This window comes from Narcine bancroftii, chromosome 2 (assembly GCF_036971445.1).
Source record: "Narcine bancroftii isolate sNarBan1 chromosome 2, sNarBan1.hap1, whole genome shotgun sequence".
In the NCBI taxonomy this organism is placed as follows: Eukaryota; Metazoa; Chordata; class Chondrichthyes; order Torpediniformes; family Narcinidae; genus Narcine; species Narcine bancroftii.
In genome coordinates this window covers 373,251,896-373,274,121 of record NC_091470.1, presented here as the reverse complement: position 1 = coordinate 373,274,121, position 22,226 = coordinate 373,251,896, and the positions used below count along the sequence as shown (strand labels likewise).

The window sequence follows — 22,226 nt, the reverse complement described above, 5'->3', positions numbered from 1 at the left end:
GTTTTGAAAAATGATCACTGATGCATCTACTATTTCTTGGGCTACTTCCTTAAGCACTCTTGGACGCAGACTATCCAGCCCTGGGGATTTATCTGCTTTTAATCCCTACAATTTACCCAACACAACCTCTCCACTTACATTATTTCTTTCAGCCCTTCCCTCACATTAGATCCTCGGTCCCCTACTATTTCCTGAAGATTATTTGTTTTCCTTAGTGAAGACAGAACTAAAGTAGTTATTCAATTGGTTTGTCATGTCCTTGTTCCCCATGATCAATGCACCTGTTTCTTTTTTATATCTATAAAAGCATTTAAAATCATGTTTTATGTTCCCTGCCAGCTTTCTCTCATAACCACTTTTCCCTTTCTTCATGAATCCTTTTGCCCTCCTCTGTTGAACCCTGAATTTCTCCCAGTCCTCAGGAATACTGCTTTTTCCAGCTAGTTTATATGCTGCTTCCTAGAATTTGATCCTCTCCCTGATCTCCCTTGTTAGCCACGATGCACGTCCTTCCTTGATTTATTCTTTTTACAAACTGGGATGTACAATTGTTTATTTCATCCAAGCTATCTGAGGGGAGAGGGTGAGAAGGCAGGGGGTTTTAGCTTAATGATAGAAGATGACAGGGTCTTCCAGGCCACGAGCTTGTGCTGCCCATATGTCAATGTTTTGGAATATGGGAGGAAGCCATGTTGGATTGTAACCCAGGATGTTGATGCTGTGGTAGCTTTACAGTTACCTCTATAGTGACACAGGAGGGTGAGGGGTGGGTCGGGTGAACGCAGTCTTCTGCCCAGAGTAGGGGAACTGGTAACCAGAAGACATGGGTTTAAGGTGGCGTGGGGGGGGGGGGGGGGGGTAAGATTTAATAGGAACCTGAGAGGATAATGTTTTTACAGAGGGTAGTGGGTGTATGGAACGGATGCTAAAGGTTGTTGAGGCAGTAACTATTGCAGTTTAAGCAGAAAAAACAGGTCCATGGATAGGATGAGTTTAGACTTAAACTGAGAGCAAGCGGTTCTCAACCTTTCTTTCCACTCACATACCACAGAGCACCTTTGGCATCCCATGCCATGAGCTCTCTGGTTAGTAAGGGATCATTTGAAGTATCTGAGTGGGGAAAAAAGGTTGAGAACCACTGGTCTAAAGAGAAATGAACCATTTTGGTCGGGTTGGGCTTTTTCACACTATATGATGGTGAATGGCCTCTCCTGCTTCTCAAACAAATGGTGCTCAGAAGAACCTTGTGCCTGTCTGCACTAGATGAGTTGGTGCAAACATGACTTTCACTGAGACTTCATGGCTGACATTTTAGCTTCAACCCAGGAGCAAGTGTTGAGCTTGCGTTGATTTTGTGTGAAAGTCTGTTTAACACCAGATGCCGTTTTCAACCGAGGTTTATTGTGAAGGTACCTGCTGCTGTGGTTAGCATCTGAACCCACGTCAGACACTTTCTCCAACCACCAAAGTCCACATGGAACGTGGAACCTTCTTCCCAAGGTCTGGATGCTCGGAACTGGTTTCCACAGGTCATCTGAGGCAAGCTCTGGTCAAATTCTGGAAGCTTCTCTCCATGGCTCTGGAATTTTTTGTGAAGCAATTTTCCACACACAAAACTGGTGCAAAAAAGTCTAACTTTCAGACACAAACTTTAAGTAAATCCAAGTGTGTAGCCTGTGACCCAGTATGGAGGGTTTGACATTGGGATTGGGATGTCTGTGTGGTCCTTTACATGAAGGGGAATGATACCCATAGGGAAGTGAACACACTTAATGTTCAGTAATTGAAGTCTCTCCACCCTTCAACATTGCACTGAATCAATCATGATTTATGGGAAGAGGGAATGGGATGGTGGGTCCTCTCTCTGCCGACCCTGACTTGATTAGCCTCCAACCATTGCCCAGGGCCCTGCCACCATCCACAACTGAAGTGCGATGGAACTCTCCTCTTGCCCAAGTGAGGCCAGGTGGAACTGAGGCTCAACACTGTCGCGGACAGAGTACCCTGCACTGCAGAGCATGCACTCCCTCACCACCAGTGCCCACAGTTCCTGGTATATCACCTCCCACACCTGCAGCCTCCAACACTGAATCAATGCTCCACACTGCAGAAGCCCCCTCACTTCTGCAAAGTGCCTCCCTCCCACTTCTCAGCACCGACTGGAGATGGGCAATCCCTGCCGGCATGGCCCACACCCTCTCAATAACCCAGAGCCTGCCTGGTACATGCTGGCAAGTGACCAGGGGGGAAGCTGAACACAAAGCAAGGAACAATCAGCACAGAAACGCCTTGTGGTGCGGTGACTTCAACCAACAAACAGACAGACCACAGCAACAAATCAGCCTTGTTTCCCAGAGACCAATCTCTCTCGGGATGTCCCTCATGAATTCTTGCTCCCTTCACCCCACACTCGCCAGGATCGGATTGCAGATGGTGAAGTGTGGAGACACTTTGGGGCAAGAGTTGAACACATCCTGGGAGTGAAGGGCTCACAGATAAAACCATCACTGAGAAACTGACTGCTTGTGGATCACGTGGAGTGAGTCTGCGTCATGCAGCAGTCCATTGGCTGGTTGGGAAAGGTTTCATGGTGAGGTAGGGTCATGCCTTGGACCCACGGCAGGTGAGCTGACATGAGGGGTGCAGAGACCACAGACCACGGCAACAGGAGCCCAGTGACCTTCCCTCCACCTGTCCACTGCTGGCACCCTTGAGGCAGGCATCAGTCGGAGTCCGAGTCTGAATCCTCAGCTTCCGAGGAGGAGGAAGAAGTGGAGGAGGAGGAGGAGGAGGTATCGGATTTCTCCTCTTCATTGTCCTCATCTTCGTCGTCCTCATTCTACAGAGAAACAGGAACTGGGTCAAAACTTCACTCCTGAGAGCCCCTCCCCATTCCCTTCCCCCTCCCCACCCACCTGCTCCCTCCCCATCCGCCACCGAGCCACCCTCCCTCGATGAACCACCCTCCTTGCAGGCTGCACCAGGATGTCAGCAGGAAGGGGTGGGGATGGGTTGCACCAGCGGCCAGAGGAACATCTCACCATCTCATCGCTGTCCGATCCGCTGTCAGACGTCCCAGACGAATTCACTCCGTCCTCTTCAGACTCAGAGGAGTTGCTCCTCTCGAGGTCCTCGGAGTCCTGAAGGACAACAGTGTTGGTTCAGTGGTTGCAGGGAAAGGTTAGGGATGGGAGAGATGTTGGGGAGGGATGGGCAGGTGGGGGGGGGGGGGGGGGGGGGATGTGCAGGATGGAGTGTGAATGATGGAGGTGGGAATGTGGGGGGGGGTGGTGAGAGATGGGGTGTGTTTGAGGGTCAGTGATAGGGTGTGTGGGTGGGGGTGAGAGAGAACCACTGGGTGAGGGTTGGTAGGGAAAGTGGGTGAACCGCTAGGTGAGGGGGGTAGGGAGCGTGGGGGATTGAGGATGGCGTTGAAGGTGAACTACTGGGTGAGGGCAGAGTTGGGAGTGTGGGTTGAACCACCGGGTGAGGGGGGAATTGGGAGACTGAGAGGGAGTGAACCGCTGGGTGAGGGGGATAGGGAGTGTGGAGGATTGAGGGTGGGGTTGAAGTGAACTGCTGGTTGAGGGGGGGGAATGGGAATGAATTGCTGGGTGAGGGCAGAGTAGGGAGTGTGGGGGGTAAACTGTCAGGTGAGCAGGGAGTGGGTGGGACTATTCGATCCCCACCAGCCGGTGGACGTGGGGACTCACCGAACTGAGTTGCTCCCTGGCCTGTGTTTTGGCTGAGGGACCCTCGGTCTTGCCCGGACCCTTGCGCTTCTGGAACAAAGGGGGAGAGGGTGAGAGGTGGATCACTACTGATGGGTCCCAGAATCCATGTGCTACAAAGGGAGGGAACCCCAGCCTGGTGTCATCGAAACCCATGGAGGTAATGAGCAGGGAGAAGCTCAGGGAGGGCATTTTGATGAAGGAGGTGTGCTTGGCAGGTGGGACACCTTCAGGGTGGCATTTTGAGAGTACATTTTGTATGTTCCTGTCAGTATTAAAGGCTGACAATGGGGATAAGGAACCTTGGTTCAGAGATTTTCTCACTTCCTCCATTAGTCCCCACACAAAATCCCGACCCAAAGTGCTGACTGACCATTTCTCTCCACGGATGCAGCCTGACCTACTGAGGCCTTCCAGCGTCTCCTCGTTTACAGAAGGCAGTAGCACCAGCACTTGTCAGGGTAATTAATGACACACGTTTACATGAGATGGGGTAAGTGTAAAGGGGGTGAATGGGGTGCCTTTTGCTTTCTTCAGAGAGTGCTGGAAGTCGAGGGAAGCAGGTATACAGTAACGTTGAGTGGTGGGTGCCTTGAGAGACACAGGCAACAGGCAGGAGTTGGAGGGATTAGCAACATGGTTGTCATCAGCCATAGGACACTAGAGCAGAAATAGGCCATTCAGCCTCTCGAGTCTGTCCCACCATTCAATCATGAGCTGATCCACTTTCCCACTCAGCCCCACTATTACGCACCTCGACTTACTGCAGGGGTTTGATCGCTGTGGTAGCGCTGGGCTGCCACTAGGGGGCTTTGACAGCGCGAGCCTGCAGTTGCTAACCTCTCCACCAATGGGGAGAGCTGGAGGCAGCGCCGGGCAGAGTCCAGAGTGCTCGTTGTGGAGAGGCTCGTTGGTGGAGTGCGCAGGACCAACCAGGGCCTCTCCTGTCCACTCTCAAGGAAGAGGACTTGGGCCCCAGAAAGGCACCTGTGAACCCTACACTAAGCTTTGGAGGCGTGACCCTCATCTCATGACCAGGAGGTCATTGTGGAAATGCCTGGATAAAGGAAGTGAAGGGCAGTGGTAGCCCCATTCCAGCCCCAAAACAGCCTCGTCTTCCCAAGACTTGACACGACTGGTGTGGGGGGGTTTTGCTTTTATGGATTGTTTTTGGGAAGTTTGGTGAGTTTTGGGGCATTTCAGGCTGGACTGTAATGGTCTGGGTTTTTTCCTCATACACTGTATAATTAGTTTGCTGTTGATATTGAGTTGCCATTAAGGCTGGTGTTCAGGCATTAAGTTTAGTGAGTTCATTTTATTATTGCTAGTTTGGTTAATAAATTTTGTGTGAAACTTCATTCATTCATTTGTGTGCCTCCCAATTGCTGCTGGGGAGCGGTCCTGGGTTCAAATACTGGACAACCCCCAATTTATGTATCAGCCCATCGAGACTGACCCTCCATTTAAACATGAGCTGATCCATTTTCCCACTCAGCCCCACTGCCTGCCCTTTTCCCCATAACCTTTGATGACGTGGCTAATCAAGAATCGATCAGTCTCTGCCTTAAACATACCTAACGTCCCGGCCTCCACAACCACCTGAAGCAACAAATTCCACAGATTCACTGCCTTCACATTCTTCTACATCTCTGTTCTAAGCGGGCAGCCTTCAATCCTGAAGTTGTGCCCTCTTGTCCTGGACTCTCCCACCACTCTGCCCACACCTTTTCACATTCAAAATGTTTCAATGAGATTCCCCCTCATTCTCCTAAATTCCAATGAGTCCAGGCCAAGAGCTGTCAAACACTCCTTTGGGACTCCTTCTAGTCCACGGCAGAACAAATCCCCACCCTCCTCATCCCACTGACCAGCACCTGGTCCATACCCCTCCAATCCTCTCCCCTCCATGTAATTATCCAGTCTTTCCTTAAATGTAAATAACGTCCTTGCTTCAACCACCTCCGCCGGAAGTTTATTCCACATCCCAACCACCCTTTGCGTGAAGAAATTTCCTCTCGTATTCCCCTTATAATTTTCCCCCTGCAATCTCAAACCATGGCCTCCGGTTTGAATATCCCCCACTCTTAATTGAAAAAGCCTATCCATGTTGACTCTCTCTGTCCCTTTTAAAATCTTGAACACCTCCATCAAATCCCCCCTCAATCTTCTACGCTCCAGAGAAAAAAGCCCCAGGCTGCTCAACCTTTCTCTGTAACTCAAACCCTGACATCATGTCAACATTCTCGTGAACCTTCTCTGCACTCTCTCTATTTTGTTTATATCTTTCCTATAATTTGGTGACCAAAACTGTACACAGTACTCCAAATTTGGCCTCACCAATGCCTTGTACAATTTCATCATAACCTCCCTACTCTTGAATTCAATATTCCGATTTATGAAGGCCAACATTCCAAATGCCTTCTTCACCACACCATCTACCTGAGTATCAGCCTAGAGGGTACTATTTACCACAACTCCTAAATCCCTTTGTGGCTCTGCACATCTCAATAGCCGACCATTTAATGTATATGACCTATTTAGATTTGCCTTTCCAAAATGCAACACTTCACACTTATCCGCATTAAATTCCATCAGCCATTTCTCAGCCCACTCCTCTAGCTTTTAAGCTACAGTAATCTTCCTCACTGTCCACACCACCAATCTTTGTATCATCTGCAAACTTACTTATCCAATTCACCATCCCTTCTTCTAGATCGTTAATATATATAAAACAAACAATAGTGAACCAAGGACCGATCCATAGAAACATAGAAGATAGGAGCAGGAGTAGATCTTTTGACCCTTCGAGCCTGCTCCGCAATTCAACGAGATCATGGCTGATCTTAAAGTTCAGTACCCCGTCCCCGCCTTCTCTCCGTAACCTTTAATACCCTTATACTGAAGAAATAGATCTAATTCCCTCTTAAATAGATTTAATGAACCTGCCTCTACTGCCCTCTGTGGCAATGAATTCCACAGATTCACCACCCTCTGGGTCAAGAAATTCCTCCTCATCTCGGTCCTAAATGGTTTGCCTATTATCCTCAAACCATGGCCCCGGGTTCTGGATTTTCCCATCATGGGAAACATCCCATCTGCATCCATTCTGTCCAGTCCTGCCAGAATTTTATAGGTCTCTATGAGATCCCCTCTCAATCTTCTAAACTCCAGCGAGTACAATCCCAATTTGCGCAATCTTTCCTCCTAAGTCATTCCTGCCATTCCAGGTATCAGCCTGGTGAATCGCCTCTGCACTCCCTCCATTGCAAGAACATCCTTCCTTAGATAAGGTGACCAAAACTGCACACAATACTCCAGGTGGGGTCTCACCAAGGCCCTGTACAGCTGCAGTAAGGTATCCTTATTCCTAGACTCAAACCCTCTTGATATGAAGGCCAACATACCATTTGCCTTTTGAACCGCCTGCTGTACCTGCATGCTCGCCTTCAGAGACTGATGTACAAGTACCCCTAGGTCTCTCTGCACTTCCCCATCTCTTAATCGATTGCCATTCAAATAGTAATCTGCCCTCCAGTTTGTATTACCAAAGTGGATAACCTCACATTGATCCACATTGTAGTGCATTTGCCATGGACCTGCCCAGTCCCTCAATTTATCCAAATCACACTGGAGCTTCCTGACCCTCACTCCCGTGCACACAACCCCTCCTAGCTTAGTGTCATCTGCAAATTTGGAGATATTACATCCAATCCCCTCATCCGGATCATTAACGTAAATTGTGAACAGCTGGGGTCCCAGTACAGATCCCTGTGGCACCCCACTGGTCATCCCCTGCCACTCAGAAAATGAGCCATTTATCCCAACTCTCTGTCTTCTACCTGCCAGCCAGTTCTCAATCCATATCAATACTTTTCCCCCAATCCCATGAGCCTTGATTTTGGAAGCCAGTCGTTTATGTGGGACCTTATCGAAGGCCTTTTGGAAATCCAGGTACACCACATCCACTGGCTCTCCCCCATCTATTTTACCTGTCACCATCTCAAAGAATTCCAATAGATTTGTCAAGCACGATTTACCTTTTGTAAATCCATGTTGACTCCGTCCGATCCCTTCTCTGCTATTCATATGCTCCGCTATTACATCCTTAATAATGGATTCCATCATTTTGCCCACTACTGATGTAAGGCTCACCGGCCTATAATTCCCCGCTTTTTCTCTACCCCCCTTTTTAAATAGTGGGGTAACATTAGCTACCCTCCAATCCATGGGTACTGATCCTGAGTCTATCAAGTTCTGGAAAATAATTCTTAAAGCATCTGCTATCTGAATGGCCACTTCCTTGAGTACCCTAGGATGTAGATTATCAGGCCCTTGGGATTTATCGGCCTTCAATCCCATCAATTTCCCCAAGACCATGTCCTTAGAGATACTGATTTCTTTCAGTTCCTCCCTTGCATTAGTCTCTATGTTTCCCAACGTCCTTGGGAGGTTATTTGTATCCTCTCTTGTAAAAACAGAACTAAAGTAAGGATTTAATTGGTCTGTCATCTCCTTATTCCCCATTATATATTCCCCTGATTCCGACTGCAAGGGACCTACTCTGGATTTCACCAATCTTTTCCTCTTGACATATTTATAAAAGCTTTTGCAGTTGGTTTTTATATTTGCCGCAAGCTTACTTTCGTAATTTATTTTTGCCCTCTTGATTAATTCCTTTGTCCTCCTTTGGTGCATCTTGAACTGCTCCCAGTCTTCGGTTGCGGTACTTTTTTTGGCCAATTGATATGCTCTCTCTTTGGACCCAATGCTGTCTCTAATTTCCCTTGTTATTCACGGTTGAGTCACCTTTTTTGGTTTATTTTTATGCCAAACCGGTATAAACGATTTTTGCAATTTCTCCATTAGATCTGTGAATGCTTTCCATTGTCATTTCCACAGTCAACTCTCCCCCATAAACACCACCCAATCAATCTTACTCAACTCCCGTCTCATACCATCATAATTCCCTTTATTTAAATTCAGGACCTTAGTCTCGGTTTTAATTTCTTCACTCTCCATGTCGAGTGAGAATTCGATCATATTGTGATCGCTCCTACCCAAAGGGCCTCGTACAACAAGATTGTTGATTAGCCCCTTATCATTGCATAATACCCAATCTAAAATGGCCTGCTCCCGAGTTGGTTCCTCGACATATTGGTCTAGATAACCGTCCCGTAAACATTCAAGGAATTCCTCCTCCTCAGTATTTTTACCAATTTGACTAGTCCAATCTATATGTAAATTAAAGTCTCCCATGATGACGGCTGTTCCCTTATTGCACGCTTTTCTAATTTCTCTTTTAATGCCTTCCCTCACCTCTACACTACTATTTGGAGGCCTATATACCACCCCCACTAACGTTTTCCGCCCCTTGCTATTCCTCAGTTCTACCCATGTAGATTCCGCATCTTCTGAGTTAATATCCTTCCTGTCAATTGTGTCAGTCCCTTCTCTCACCATCAATACTACCCCACCCCCTTTTCTTTCTTGCCGATCCCTCCTAAATATCGTATACCCCGGGATGTTAAGTTCCCAGGCTTGCCCACCCTGCAGCCATGTTTCTGTAATCCCAATCAAATCATATTTGTTTATCTCAATTTCCACAGCTAATTCATCTACCTTGTTCCGAATGCTTCTTGCATTAAGATATAAAGCCTTCAGATTTTCTTTTTTCACCCTCCTTGCTCTTTCTGATTTTTTACTTTCGCTGCCTAACCTAACTTTTCCTGTTTTATCTTTTCTGTCCTTTGCCCTATCATACAGGTTCCCACCCCCCTGCCAAATTAGTTTAAACCCTGAGGAACTCCACTAGTCACCGGCCTCCAATTTGACAAACAATTTTCTACCACTACTCTCTGACACCTCCCATCCAACCATTCCTAAATCCATTTCACTACCTCCTTATTTATATCCTTTAATTCCCAGAATCATCCTTGTGATCCTCCTCTGAACCCTCTCCAACGTTAGCACATCCTTCCTTATCCTTCCTTATCTTCTATTCCTCCTGAACTGAAAACCAGCATCGCATTTGCCTTCTTCACCACCGACTCAACCTGCAGGTTTACCTTCAGGCTCCTGCACGAGGACTCCCAGGTCCCTCTGTATCTGGGGATTTTCAATTTTCTCCCCACTTAGAAAATAGTCTGTTTATTTTTTTCTACGAAAGTGCACGACCGTGCTCTTTCCAACATTATATTTCATTTGCCATTTCCCAAGTTCTCCTAATCTGGCGAAGTCCTTCTGCAGTCTCCGTGTTTCCTCTACACTGTCAACTCCTCGACTCACCTTCATATCACCTGCAAACTTGACCACTAGGCCATTCATTCCATCATCCAAATCATTACTATCCAACATAAAAAGAAGTGGCCCCAACCCCGACCCTGTGGTAAACCACCCAATCACAATATTCTGCCAATCAGTCCATGCTCTCCCCACAATGAGCAACACTGTTCCTGCACTGTGTGCTGTACTAAACAGAAACTTGGTGAAAGATTTCACTGGAACATGAAGAATGAACCAATCGTGGATGTCACAGGCCAGCCAACACGTCCAGACATTGGACTGGCCACTGTGTGCAGAGTCCCTGAGGTGATACCCACCATGGAAACAAGGAGGCGACAGGCCATTCTGTCCATCCAGCACCTTTTATTATTATGCAGGGGGTGCAAGAAACCTGCGGCCAGAGAAGGTGACTAAGGCAGGTATTATCGCAGCATTTAAGAAACAAATTGGACAAATACCTGGAACGGGAGGGGTTGAGAGGGATATGGGGACAAATGCACAAGTGTAGGTGGGACCTTGTAGTCGTTGTGGGCAGGATGGGCCAAAGGGTCTGTTGGCTTGACAGCAAACACCTCATCCTTGGAGGTCTGGAGAGGGTCCACAGCCTCAGTGAGGATGGTGATAAACCCTGACAATGACGGGCATTGTGGTTTCCTGCATTGTCGCCCTCTTCTCATATCACTGATTTCCAGCAATGAAAAGAGGCCCTTCAACCCACATTTCTGGACTCTACCAAGATATCAGACCCGCTCCTGACAGGTACTCACGGTGGCGCTGCACTCATTGTATACGGCCCTCTCTTGTGGAGAAAGAGACTGGAAGAGAAGAAATGACACCCGGCTTAAATTTACATAAGGTGCAAATAAATCCATTTCAATCCTTAACACCAGAACACTGGGGGGAGTGGGGGGGAGGGAACATCACTGTGTAACACTGGGGTACGGTACTGGTGGGAATGGGTCCGTCACTGTATTACACTGGGGTACAGTACTGGGGGGACGGGTCCATCTGTATAACACTGGGGTACAGTACTGGGGGGACGGGTCTATCTGTATAACACTGGGGTACAGTACTGGTGGGGACGGGTCTATCTGTCTAACACTGGGGTACAGTACTGGGGGGACGGGTCTATCTGTATAACACTGGGATACAGTACTGGTGGGGATGGGTCCGTCACTGTGTAACACTGGGGTACAGTACTGGTGGGGACGGGTCTATCTGTCTAACACTGGGGTACAGTACTGGGGGGACGGGTCTATCTGTATAACACTGGGATACAGTACTGGTGGGGATGGGTCCGTCACTGTGTAACACTGGGGTACAGTACTGGGGGGACAGGTCCGTCACTGTGTAACACTGGGGTACAGTACTGGGGGGGATGGGTCCGTCACTGTGTAACACTGGGGTACAGTACTGGGGGGGACGGGTCCATCTGTATAACACTGGGGTACAGTACTGGTGTAGACGGGTCTTATCTGTATAACACTGGGGTACAGTACTGGGGGGGATGGGTCCGTCACTGTGTAACACTGGGGTACAGTACTGGTGGGGATGGGTCCGTCACTGTGTAACACTGGGGTACAGTACTGGTGGGGACGGGTCCGTCACTGTGTAACACTGGGGTACAGTACTGGTGGGGATGGGTCCGTCACTGTGTAACACTGGGGTACAGTACTGGGGGGGATGGGTCCGTCACTGTGTAACACTGGGGTACAGTACTGGTGGGGATGGGTCCGTCACTGTGTAACACTGGGGTACAGTACTGGTGGGGATGGGTCCGTCACTGTGTAACACTGGGGTACAGTACTGGTGGGGACGGGTCTATCTGTATAACACTGGGGTACAGTACTGGTGGGGATGGGCCTGTCACTGTGTAACACTGGGGTACAGTACTGGTGGGGATGGGCCTGTCACTGTGTAACACTGGGGCACAGTACTGGTGGGGATGGGTCCGTCACTGTGTAACACTGGGGTACAGTACTGGTGGGGACGGGTCCGTCACTGTGTAACACTGGGGTACAGTACTGGTGGGGACGGGTCTATCTGTATAACACTGGGGTACAGTACTGGGGGGACGGGTCCATCTGTATAACACTGGGGTACAGTACTGGTGGGGACGGGTCCGTCACTGTGTAACACTGGGGTACAGTACTGGTGGGGACGGGTCTATCTGTATAACACTGGGGTACAGTACTGGTGGGGATGGGCCTGTCACTGTGTAACACTGGGGTACAGTACTGGTGGGGATGGGCCTGTCACTGTGTAACACTGAGGTACAGTACTGGTGGGGATGGGCCTGTCACTGTGTAACACTGGGGTAGAGTACTGGTGGGGATGGGCCTGTCACTGTGTAACACTGAGGTACAGTACTGGGGGGACGGGTCCATCTGTATAACACTGGGGTACAGTACTGGTGGGGATGGGCCTGTCACTGTGTAACACTGGGGTACAGTACTGGGGGGACGGGTCCATCTGTATAACACTGGGGTACCGTACTGATGGGGATGGGCCTGTCACTGTGTAACACTGGGGTACAGTACTGGGGGGACGGGTCCATCTGTATAACACTGGGGTACAGTACTGGTGGGGATGGGTCCATCTGTCTAACACTGGGGTACAGTACTGGGGGGGATGGGTCCATCTGTCTAACACTGGGGTACAGTACTGGGGGGGACGGGTCTATCTGTATAACTGTATACTGTATACTGGTGGGGACAGGCGAGCGCTGTGTGACACAGGTGGGGAATGCAAGATGCTGCCCACCTTGAGCCAGAGGTCCAGCACAGCTTTGTATTCCTGCTGCTGCTGTTCCACCTGTTTCTTGTACACATCTTTCTGGGTTGGACTCAGTTTTTGCCACCTCCTGCCGATTTCCACCATCCTCTCCTTCAGCCCAAAGTGGTTGAGCTCTCCACTCGTCAGCAACTCCTGGGAGAACATCTGGTATCCACTCCTGCATGGGGACAAGCGCCATCCGTCATCAGTGTCTGGCCTATTGCCTCTGGGGGCTTGTTACTGGGATCTGTCAGTGACTAAGTACGGGGATGTGGGGCTCTGGCAGTGACTGAAACGCAGGTCCGAGACACTGGCAGTGACTGAAACGCAGGTCCGAAACACTGGCACTGACTGAAACGCAGGTCCGAGACACTGGGAGTGACTGAAACGGGGATCCGAGGCACTGGGAGTGACTAAGTACAGGAATGTGGGGCTCTGGCAGTGACTGAAACGCAGATCGGGGGCACTGGCAGTGACTAAGTATGGGGACATGGTGCACTGGCCGTGACTGAGCGGAGGGTGCACTGGCCTGCTGTCTGCAGACACTGATGGTCATTGGAGGAACAGTGGGGCAGGTCTGTGGGCACCTACCTCCAACTGGTGGAATCCAGCATGCAGTGCCAGATTGGTAGAATTCGGAGGGTTCTGTTTGGAGAAACGAGGGGGGGGTGGTCTCTAATTGGAGGAATGAGGGGAGGCAGACACCTATTGGAGGAACACTGGATGGACACTGATTGGAGGAATGCTGTGGCTGGTCTCCGATTGGAATTAGGTGGGAGGGGGGCTCGATGTCTGATTGGAGGAAGGAGAGGACAGTCTCTGAATGGAGGAAGGCTAGGACGGTCTCTAATTGGAGGAAGGCGAGGACAGTTTCTGATTGGAGGAAGGTGAGTCACTTACATCGGTGGCTTTTTTGGCTCCCCATCAAATTTGCGTTTCTTGGTGGGGGGAGCGGTTCCCATGACAGTCCGACTTTCCGACAGTTCCCTCTGTAACACAACAGCAGTCTCGTCAGTAGGCGCATCCATGACGACAGGCTATGGGGCAGCAGGGCAGGCAATGGGGGAGTAGAGGATCGTGGGGAACCTTATAGCCCTCTTGCTCAGTTGTGGATTCACAGAGTTAATACCCCACCTCTAATAAACCAACTACACAGAGTATTATCTAATTTCAAGAGGGCAAAATATGTTTAAAACTTGGATCAGTGTGTTGCAACAATGAAGACATGTATGTAATGACTTCACTCACAGTCTACTCCTCAGTACAATCACCACCGAGCAAAGGCACTCAACGACAGGGACGAGAGCAGTACCTGGTTACATCAGAAACGGGAGCAGGAGATTGTCGAGCCTGCTTTGCCATTCAACAACCTTCACCTATCCAACTGTTCCCCATCACCCTCAATTCCCCATCTCTGCAAATCTCTCTCTGTCTCATATATTTAATAATGCTGCTTCAGCAGAGAATTCCACAGATTTACTTCTCCTTGGGAAAACAGTTCTTCTTCATCTCAGTCCTAAATATACACCCCAGAATCTTGAGGCTGTGGTCTCACCTCCCAGTGGAAATAACTTACTCGCCTCCAACTTATCTACCCTTTCATCCATTTCTGTATAATTCCCTCATTATTCCAAAATCCAGCGAGTATCATCCCTTTCAACTCGATCTCTCCTCATTGCTGGAGCCAGAGATTGGACAGATTGGGTCTTTATTCTTTGGAGCGTAGAAGGTTGAGAGGGGATTTGATAGAAGTATTTAAGATTATGAAAGGGATAGACAGAATGGATGTGGATAGACTATTTCCGTTAAGAGGAGGAAAGATTAAAACAAGAGGACATGAGTTAAGAATTAAGGGGCAGAGGTTTAGAGGTAACATGAGGGGGAATTTCTTGACTCAGAGAGTGGTAGTCATGTGGAATGAGCTTCCGGGAGAAATAGTGGCGGCGGAGTCAATTGTATTATTTAAGAAAAGGTTGGACAGGTCTATGGATGAGAAGAAGATGGAGGGTTATGGGCATTGTGCAGGGAGGTGGGACTAGAAAGGGGTGTTTGGTTCGGTGCGGACTAGAAGGGCCTAATGGCCTGTTTCCGTGCTGTAATTGTTATGTTATTATGTTATGTTAGTGCATCCTTTCTCAAGGTGACCAGAAATGCACACAGTAATCTTGGTGTGTCCTCAGCCGCAAACGAGCCTGCAGCTGACGTGGACATTTACCCCTCCATAAATCTTCGTCTGCGAAGCCAAGCCAAAGAAGAAGAAAAGATTCAAGCAGAACCTGCTCGTAAATTCATCCCATTTGCCTTTTTGATGACCTGTTGCACCAGTAAACCTCTCTTTACAGGATTATGCCAGATCCCTCTACTTGTGAGCTGCAATCTTTCTCATTTAGATCATAATCTGATCCTCTGTGCTCTACGCACAATTTGCTTTTCCATTCAATTTAGTGTCACCGGCAAAGGTCATCCTGAACTGATGTCTTCCACCACTGGGGTCAAGAGCGGGTCAGACAGGATTGTCAGCACTCAACTGGGATTTGCCTTGACCACGTTCCCGGTGCTGGCTCCACTATCCCAGAGTTTATTCAACTGAACTTCACTATTGATGCACAATCAATTGCACAAAGACTGACGTTACTGAAGCGAAAGCTTTGATTTGCAAGAGATGGGCAGCATCCCTCTGTGGGTCACTCACACCGACCCCCATTTGAACTGAGGGCCGGCTTGTGGCAAGACACCCTATACCAACACCTGCTATAGACTGGTCCATTATAATTTTCTCGATCAGCTGAACCTCACCCTACAGAAATTACACCCACATAAACCCGAATGAGCAGAGATGTGCTTTTGGTGGGGTGTGGAGGTCGGTTCCTTTTTACATTCTACCTGGCTTTGCACAAAGGTGAGACCCTTCAGATAGGACTCTACGACATCCTAACTAAGATCATGGCAGTCACCTTCCCAGTGGACCCAGAGCTTTGTCTTCTGCGGAACTTTACCACAGCTGTAGATCACTAACTAATTCTCAAATTAAATTCACAGAAATTGCCTTACATGTGGTCAGGAAATGTATAGCAGTAACATGGAAATCTGACTCCCCTCTCCTCATTGATAAGTGGTCTTCAGAAATGAACAACTGCGTTCCTCTTGAAAAGGTCACATACAATCTCAGGAAGGGATATAACATCCTCCAAAAAATCTGGCAGCCTTATTTAGAGCATATGGTGCCAATATAGGGTTATGATCACTACTGACTAGCCAGTGGACCTCTGAGGGATTAGAACATTGTGGTGTTTTTGTGACTCCATGTGTTTTACTGAACACACCGGCAACGGGATGTTTCTTTTTCTTCGTTGTTTCTGTTTAATTGGACTTACATGGGGGAGGGGGGTTGGAGTGAGGGGTTTTCTTGACGTTTTGTATTTTGTTGGTTGTTGATTGTTAAATATACTTAAAATGATAAAGATTACAAAAACATATAGTGCTGTGGCAGCGCTCAGAGAATATATGTTCACAGCACAGCACAGGTTATGTGGACGGAGCGGGAAAGTGGTGTCGAAGACAAGATTGGACAAACAATCATTTCTTATGAGAAGAGTAGGCTAAAGGACTGACCAACCACCACATGGTCCTGTGTCTGCCTTCTTCACGCCCGAGTGCAGGGAGCACAGCTGATGATGCACATACCTCGTATCTTCTCTGATCGTCAGCTGCCTTCTTAATCCAGAGGATCTTCTCCTCCTTCTCCATGGCCTTCCACGCTGCCTCCATTGCTGACTGCGCCTTCTTGCAGTTGTTCTGTAGACATGAAAATTAGTGCATAAAAATGAAAGGTCTCCTCAGTAACAGCCCAATCCTTGTGGAGGTCATACCCAGATGCCTTGTTACAGGCTGGATCAGCTCAGGCGGGGTGCTGTATCACTGACTCTGGGACCTCCGACAGTGACTGGCGAATTTTGGAATCCAGATGTTACTGAAATGGTCAGACGCTAAATGACAGACTATGGGTGTACTTTCACTGCAGAGATTGCTGCAATCCACGGCAGTCCACCATCACCTGAACAAGGCAAAGCAAAGGCAATATGTTCCAGTCCTGAAACCAGATGCAGACAAGTGCTTGGCAGGATAGGCTGCTCACCTGATGCTTCACCAGGTAATCCCCAACCACTGCCTGTTCCCAGATCTCCTCGGCCGTTTTGGGAGACTCGGGCAGCCTGGATTTCCTCGGGATCCCGGCATCCTTCTGCTCCTTCAGGAAGTTTTGCATTTTCTGCTCGTGTTCGGCCTTCAAAGCCCTTTCCATCTTCTTGTATTTCTCCTAGAAAACGTGGAGTGAAGGGTTCAGAAGGGCACAGGCCACAGAGGGGTCAGGGCAGAAGCAGGGCTGGGTGAGGTGTGGGGACAGCACAAGAGTGAAATCATGTCCCACAAGAGATAGCAACAGAGGGGGGAGGCAGGAAGCTGGGCACAAGGCTAGGTGGATCTGTGGTGGATGTGCTTCAGGGTGGAGGGAGGTGACAGAGGCCTCTGGGTGGCTTAAAATCTGCTGGTGATCAAATCAATCAGGGAGATGGAATTTAGGAGAATGATGGGGGAAATCCATTGAAACATTTTATAATGTTGAAAGGCATGGACAGAGTAGATGTGGAAAAGTTGTTTCCCACAGTGGGAGAATCCAGGACAAGAGGGCAAAACTTCAGGATTGAAGGGTATCCACTTAGAACGGAGATGCCGAGGAATTTCTTCAGCCATATCATATCCAGTTAACACCTTGTGTTGGCCTGGACTCCTTCCCCTGTAAATCTTCAGTCTTTATTCTGATGCCTTCCTCTTCTTTGTTTATAACCTTGAGGAAGGGCTCAGGCCCAAAACGTCAGTAACGTATCTTACCTCCTATGAGAGGTGGGGCCTGGAATGCCTTGCTGAGGGTGGTGGTGGAGGCATTGAAGAGACTCTTACATGGATGAAAGAAATATAGAGGGTTATGGGGTTTAATACATTTTTTAGGAAGCGATATTTAGGATATATCGAGGGCCAAAGGGCCTGTACCACGCTGTATTGTTTTATGTTCTATGAGAACATTTGTCAGACCAGCTGAGTTCCTCCAGCGTTTCTGTGTGTTTTTACAGCAGACACTCACCCACCCACTTCATATCTCAAGACAACCATCAGGCCCGAGACATCGGTTTAATACCTCTACCTCCTATGAACGTTGCTGAGTTCCTACAGCATTTCTGAGTTTTTACTACACAATGTCTGCAGACTTTCAACCATTCATCCCGTCACCACTGTGCTAGCTCTTTGAAAGATCCAAACCCTTGGCCCCATTACTTTTCTTGTTCCCCACTTAGATCAACACGGGGACTTGGTTTCTAAAGTACCAATGGGGCAAGAACTCACATGTCCACAGGTCCCTATGTAATGAATGACCACATTATTAGTAAGATGGCTAAAGGTTTTAGTCGTGGCTGTAAACCCAACACTTACAATGAGTCAGCATGATAAATCATTCATGGTGGGAGAGTCTAGGACAAGACGGCACAACCTCAGGATCGAAGGGCGTCCACTTCAAACAGAGATACCGAGGAATTTCTGCAGCCAGAGGGAGGAGAATCCGTGGAACTTGTTGCCACTGGTGGTTGTGGAGGGCAGGTCATTAGGTGTATTTAAGGGAGAGATTGATGGGTTTTTGATTAGCCAGGGCATCAAAGGTTATGGGAAGAAGGCTGGGCAGTGGGGCTGAGTGGGAAAATGGATCAGCTCATGATTAAATGGTGGGGAAGAATCGATGGGCTGAATGGTCTATTTCTGCTCCTATGTCTTATGGTCAATGGAGTTGTCCACTATCAAAGGGTTCAGGAGAGAAGGGAACAATGTGGAGGGGATGGGAGACTGGACCAAGGTGATAGATGTACATAGGTATCTCCCCAATACCCATGGCTAGACTGGCCTACCCTCTTCTTCTCTGACAGCTCATTCCACATCCTGGCAAGTTGGCGCGTCAGCTCACTCTCTGTTAGGTCAGGGTTCTTCTTCCGCTTTTCCTGGAAGAAGAGGAACATGGCAGATATGGGCTGCTGAGGCCGTTCGGGGATACTCTGCAGCAGAAAAGAGATAGATGAAGTGAAACATTGGGCATGAGAGCACTCAGTTATAAAGATGTGAATATGTGCAGCAATTAGTGAAAGCCCACTGGCCTTCCCCTCTGGCCTTCCTCACTGGCCTTCCCCTCTGGCCTTCCTCACTGGCCTTCCCCACTGGCCTTCCTCTCTGGCCTTCCCCACTGGCCTCCCTCTCTGGCCTTCCCCACTGGCCTTCCTCTCTGGCCTTCCTCACTGGCCTTCCTCTCTGGCCCTCACTGGCCTTCCTCACTGGCCTTCCTCACTGGCCTTCCTCACTGGCCTTCCTCACTGGCCTTCCTCACTGGCCTTCCTCTCTGGCCTTCCTCACTGGCCTTCCTCACTGGCCTTCCTCTCTGGCCTTCCTCTCTGGCCTTCCTCGCTGGCCTTCCTCACTGGACTTCCTCGCTGGCCTTCCTCTCTGGCCTTCCTCGCTGGCCTTCCTCTCTGGCCTTCCTCGCTGGCCTTCCTCTCTGGCCCTCACTGGTCTTCCTCACTGGCCTTCCTCTCTGGCCTTCCTCACTGGCCTTCCTCTCTGGCCCTCACTGGCCTTCCTCACTGGCCTTCCTCTCTGGCCTTCCTCACTGGCCTTCCTCACTGGCCTTCCTCTCTGGCCTTCCTCTCTGGCCTTCCTCACTGGCCTTCCTCACTGGACTTCCTCGCTGGCCTTCCTCTCTGGCCTTCCTCGTTGGCCTTCCTCTCTGGCCTTCCTCGCTGGCCTTCCTCTCTGGCCTTCCTCACTGGCCTTCCTCACTGGCCTTTCTCTCTGGCCTTCCTCACTGGCCTTTCTCTCTGGCCTTCCTCACTGGCCTTCCTCCCTGGCCTTCCTCTCTGGCCTTCCTCCCTGGCCTTCCTCACTGGCCTTTCTCTCTGGCCTTCCTCACTGGCCTTCCTCTCTGGCCTTCCTCACTGGCCTTCCTCACTGGCCTTTCTCTCTGGCGGGGTGGAGCACAGCAACCCGACCTCAGTCCACACACCATGGAACAGACCCTTCCCAACTCATTCATGCCCAACATGTTGATACCCAGCACTAGTCCCATTGGCCTGCATTTGGTCCATATGCTGCTAGACCTTTCCTGTCCATGTTGACATCATTTGAAAGTCAGTGCATCAAGAGTTATGGGGAGCAGGCCGGGGAGTGAAGCTGAGTGATAAGGTTCAGCTCATGACTAAATGGCAGAGCAGACCCAATGGACCTACTTCTGGTCCTATATCTGTGATCTTGTGAATGTCAAAATCGTGCCACTCCTACAGTTTCCTCTGGCAGCTCGTTCCAGATACAGAACACCTTCTGCATGGAAACGTTGCCCTCAGGCTCCTTTTAATCTCGCCCCTCACCGCAATCCCATGTTGTCTCAATCTAGAGTCATGCACCCTGGGGAAAAGACTTAATCCAAGACCCCTCATGATTTTACAAACTGCTATGAGGTCATCTTTCAGTCTCCAACTCTCTGGGCCATAAAGACCCAGCCTATCCATCCTCTCCTTACAACTCAGTCTGAGCAACATCCCCTCTGTTCCCCTTCCTGTCACTCCCGTGCTGCTCTTGGGAGCTGCCCTCCTTCCCTGCAGGTCAGGTTCTGCAGATGCAGATTGTCAGGGGGAAGGAGAGAGATGGGCTCTTGTTTTTTGCAATGGGTGTTTCAGCTGAGTTGGATTCTGTCATCACCAGAGCTCCATGCAGGAGCAGAAGGTCGAGAGGCAATCCCACTAGATTAGTTTCTTCCTGTTTACAGTAACGAGGTCCCTCCTCAGTGATCTCCAAGTTCTTCTTCACTGACTCAGCGTCCAGCCTCAAGCTGCGGTTGGACTGAATTTCCTGCCTTCCCCCTGGTCAAGGATGATGTGAGGGTGGCAGTGGGCTGCCTCCTTCAACCACCGACACCTGGTATCCCTTAGCCACTTGGAATCAAATAGATTCAACTGCTTTGGCATTGAACTGGAGTCACATATCAGCCCAGCCAGGAAAAAGCATAGATGACCACTGGCTGTCCGGGAACTCACCTTGCAGCTTGGTGATGTTGGCGAGCTTGGAGAGTTGGGTTTTGACCGCTGAGAACCATTGTTCTGTGCATTTGCTGTGATGTTATTGGTAACTTTGCTTCCCCCAATCTTCTCCTCCAACAAAACTCTCTCCCGTTCTTCCTCTGGCAAGCTCTGAGCAATACAGCAAGTTTATTCCTCAATATAAACCACAGCTGAAGCACACAACAGGTAGCCACAGGGACTGGCTGAAAGTAACACACACACACACACACACACACACACACACAACCAAACAGCGAGGGACGGAATCAGGAAAGAAAAGACAAAACAGTTGAAGAAAGACTGAAGAATGCAGACACGATGAAAGAAAAAATCATTTGTTGTCACGGTTACATTATTAAGAACTGATAATATTCCATTTTGGAACAAAGGACAAGTATAACAGGGGGGAGATGCTGAGTAGAGCTCCTATGGTCTCTTTACCCGGCCAATTCAAGTGCTCACTGGACACTTCTTAAATGCTGTCAACAATACAACTTTGACCACTCTCTCTGGCAGTGTGTTCCAGGTACTCACTGCTGTCTGGGTGACAAAGATTTCCCTCAGCTCCCCTCTTTATCTGTCACATCATTACCCAAAGACATGACGTCCAGTTTTACTGACTTCAGATACTGAGAAAAATTTCTTTCAGTTTACTCTATCTGCATAGCCTCATAATATTATACACCTCAGTCGTTCCTTCTTAACCTCCTCTGCTCCAGGGAGAACAGGTCTCCAGACTCATCTCCTGACTAAACTGTTCCATCCCAGTCAATGTCCTGGAGAATCCCCTCTACACTCTCTCCAGCAACTGTCAAATCCTTCCGACGGTGTAGTGAGCAGAAATGCCCACAGTACACCAGCAGAAACCTGACCCATCATTATAAAGTTGGCACATAACCTCTTTAATTTTTCATTCAATGCCCTGACCAGTGAAGGCTAGTATTCCCATGCTTTCCTATCCACACCATCCTGTGTGACTACGATCTACATATGGACTTGGGCCCTTCGTCAGGCAGATATTCCCAAGACCCGACCATTCATGGTGTATCCCCTCCTCATTGTTAGTCCCAATACACACCACCTTTCTATGGGCCTTGTTTCCAGTTCATTTTGATCCTGGTGTCATGACGGATAACCACCTTCACTGTCCACCTCACCACCAATCTTGATGATATCTATAAACCTACCAACCACACGGTTATTCAAGTAGATGACCAACATGAGGGGACCTAGCACCAATTACTGGTCCAGCATCCAATGGGCCAGCTCACCCTCATTTCCATGTCCTTCAAGT

General features: G+C 49.0%; 1 protein-coding gene across 5 annotated transcripts in view; it reads right to left on the bottom strand.

The window, feature by feature from the left end:
- Positions 1 to 1,379: 1,379 nt before the first annotated feature.
- Positions 1,380 to 22,226, bottom strand: part of LOC138755894 (nucleolar transcription factor 1-like) — an 88,340-nt gene continuing 67,493 nt past the window's right edge. For 2 of the 5 annotated variants that reach the window (XM_069922687.1, XM_069922688.1), the window contains exons 10-19: positions 20,909 to 21,061; positions 18,740 to 18,883; positions 16,924 to 17,103; positions 16,473 to 16,583; positions 13,689 to 13,777; positions 12,777 to 12,966; positions 10,781 to 10,828; positions 3,714 to 3,782; positions 3,042 to 3,140; positions 1,380 to 2,839 (exon numbers count right to left, since the gene is read on the bottom strand). In XM_069922687.1, coding sequence (XP_069778788.1) covers positions 2,723 to 2,839; positions 3,042 to 3,140; positions 3,714 to 3,782; positions 10,781 to 10,828; positions 12,777 to 12,966; positions 13,689 to 13,777; positions 16,473 to 16,583; positions 16,924 to 17,103; positions 18,740 to 18,883; positions 20,909 to 21,061 — 1,200 coding nt within the window. In that variant the 3' untranslated portion in view covers positions 1,380 to 2,722. The remainder of the gene's footprint in view (positions 2,840 to 3,041; positions 3,141 to 3,713; positions 3,783 to 10,780; positions 10,829 to 12,776; positions 12,967 to 13,688; positions 13,778 to 16,472; positions 16,584 to 16,923; positions 17,104 to 18,739; positions 18,884 to 20,908; positions 21,062 to 22,226) is intronic. The other 3 variants (XM_069922689.1, XM_069922690.1, XM_069922691.1) reach the window with 3 other exon arrangements.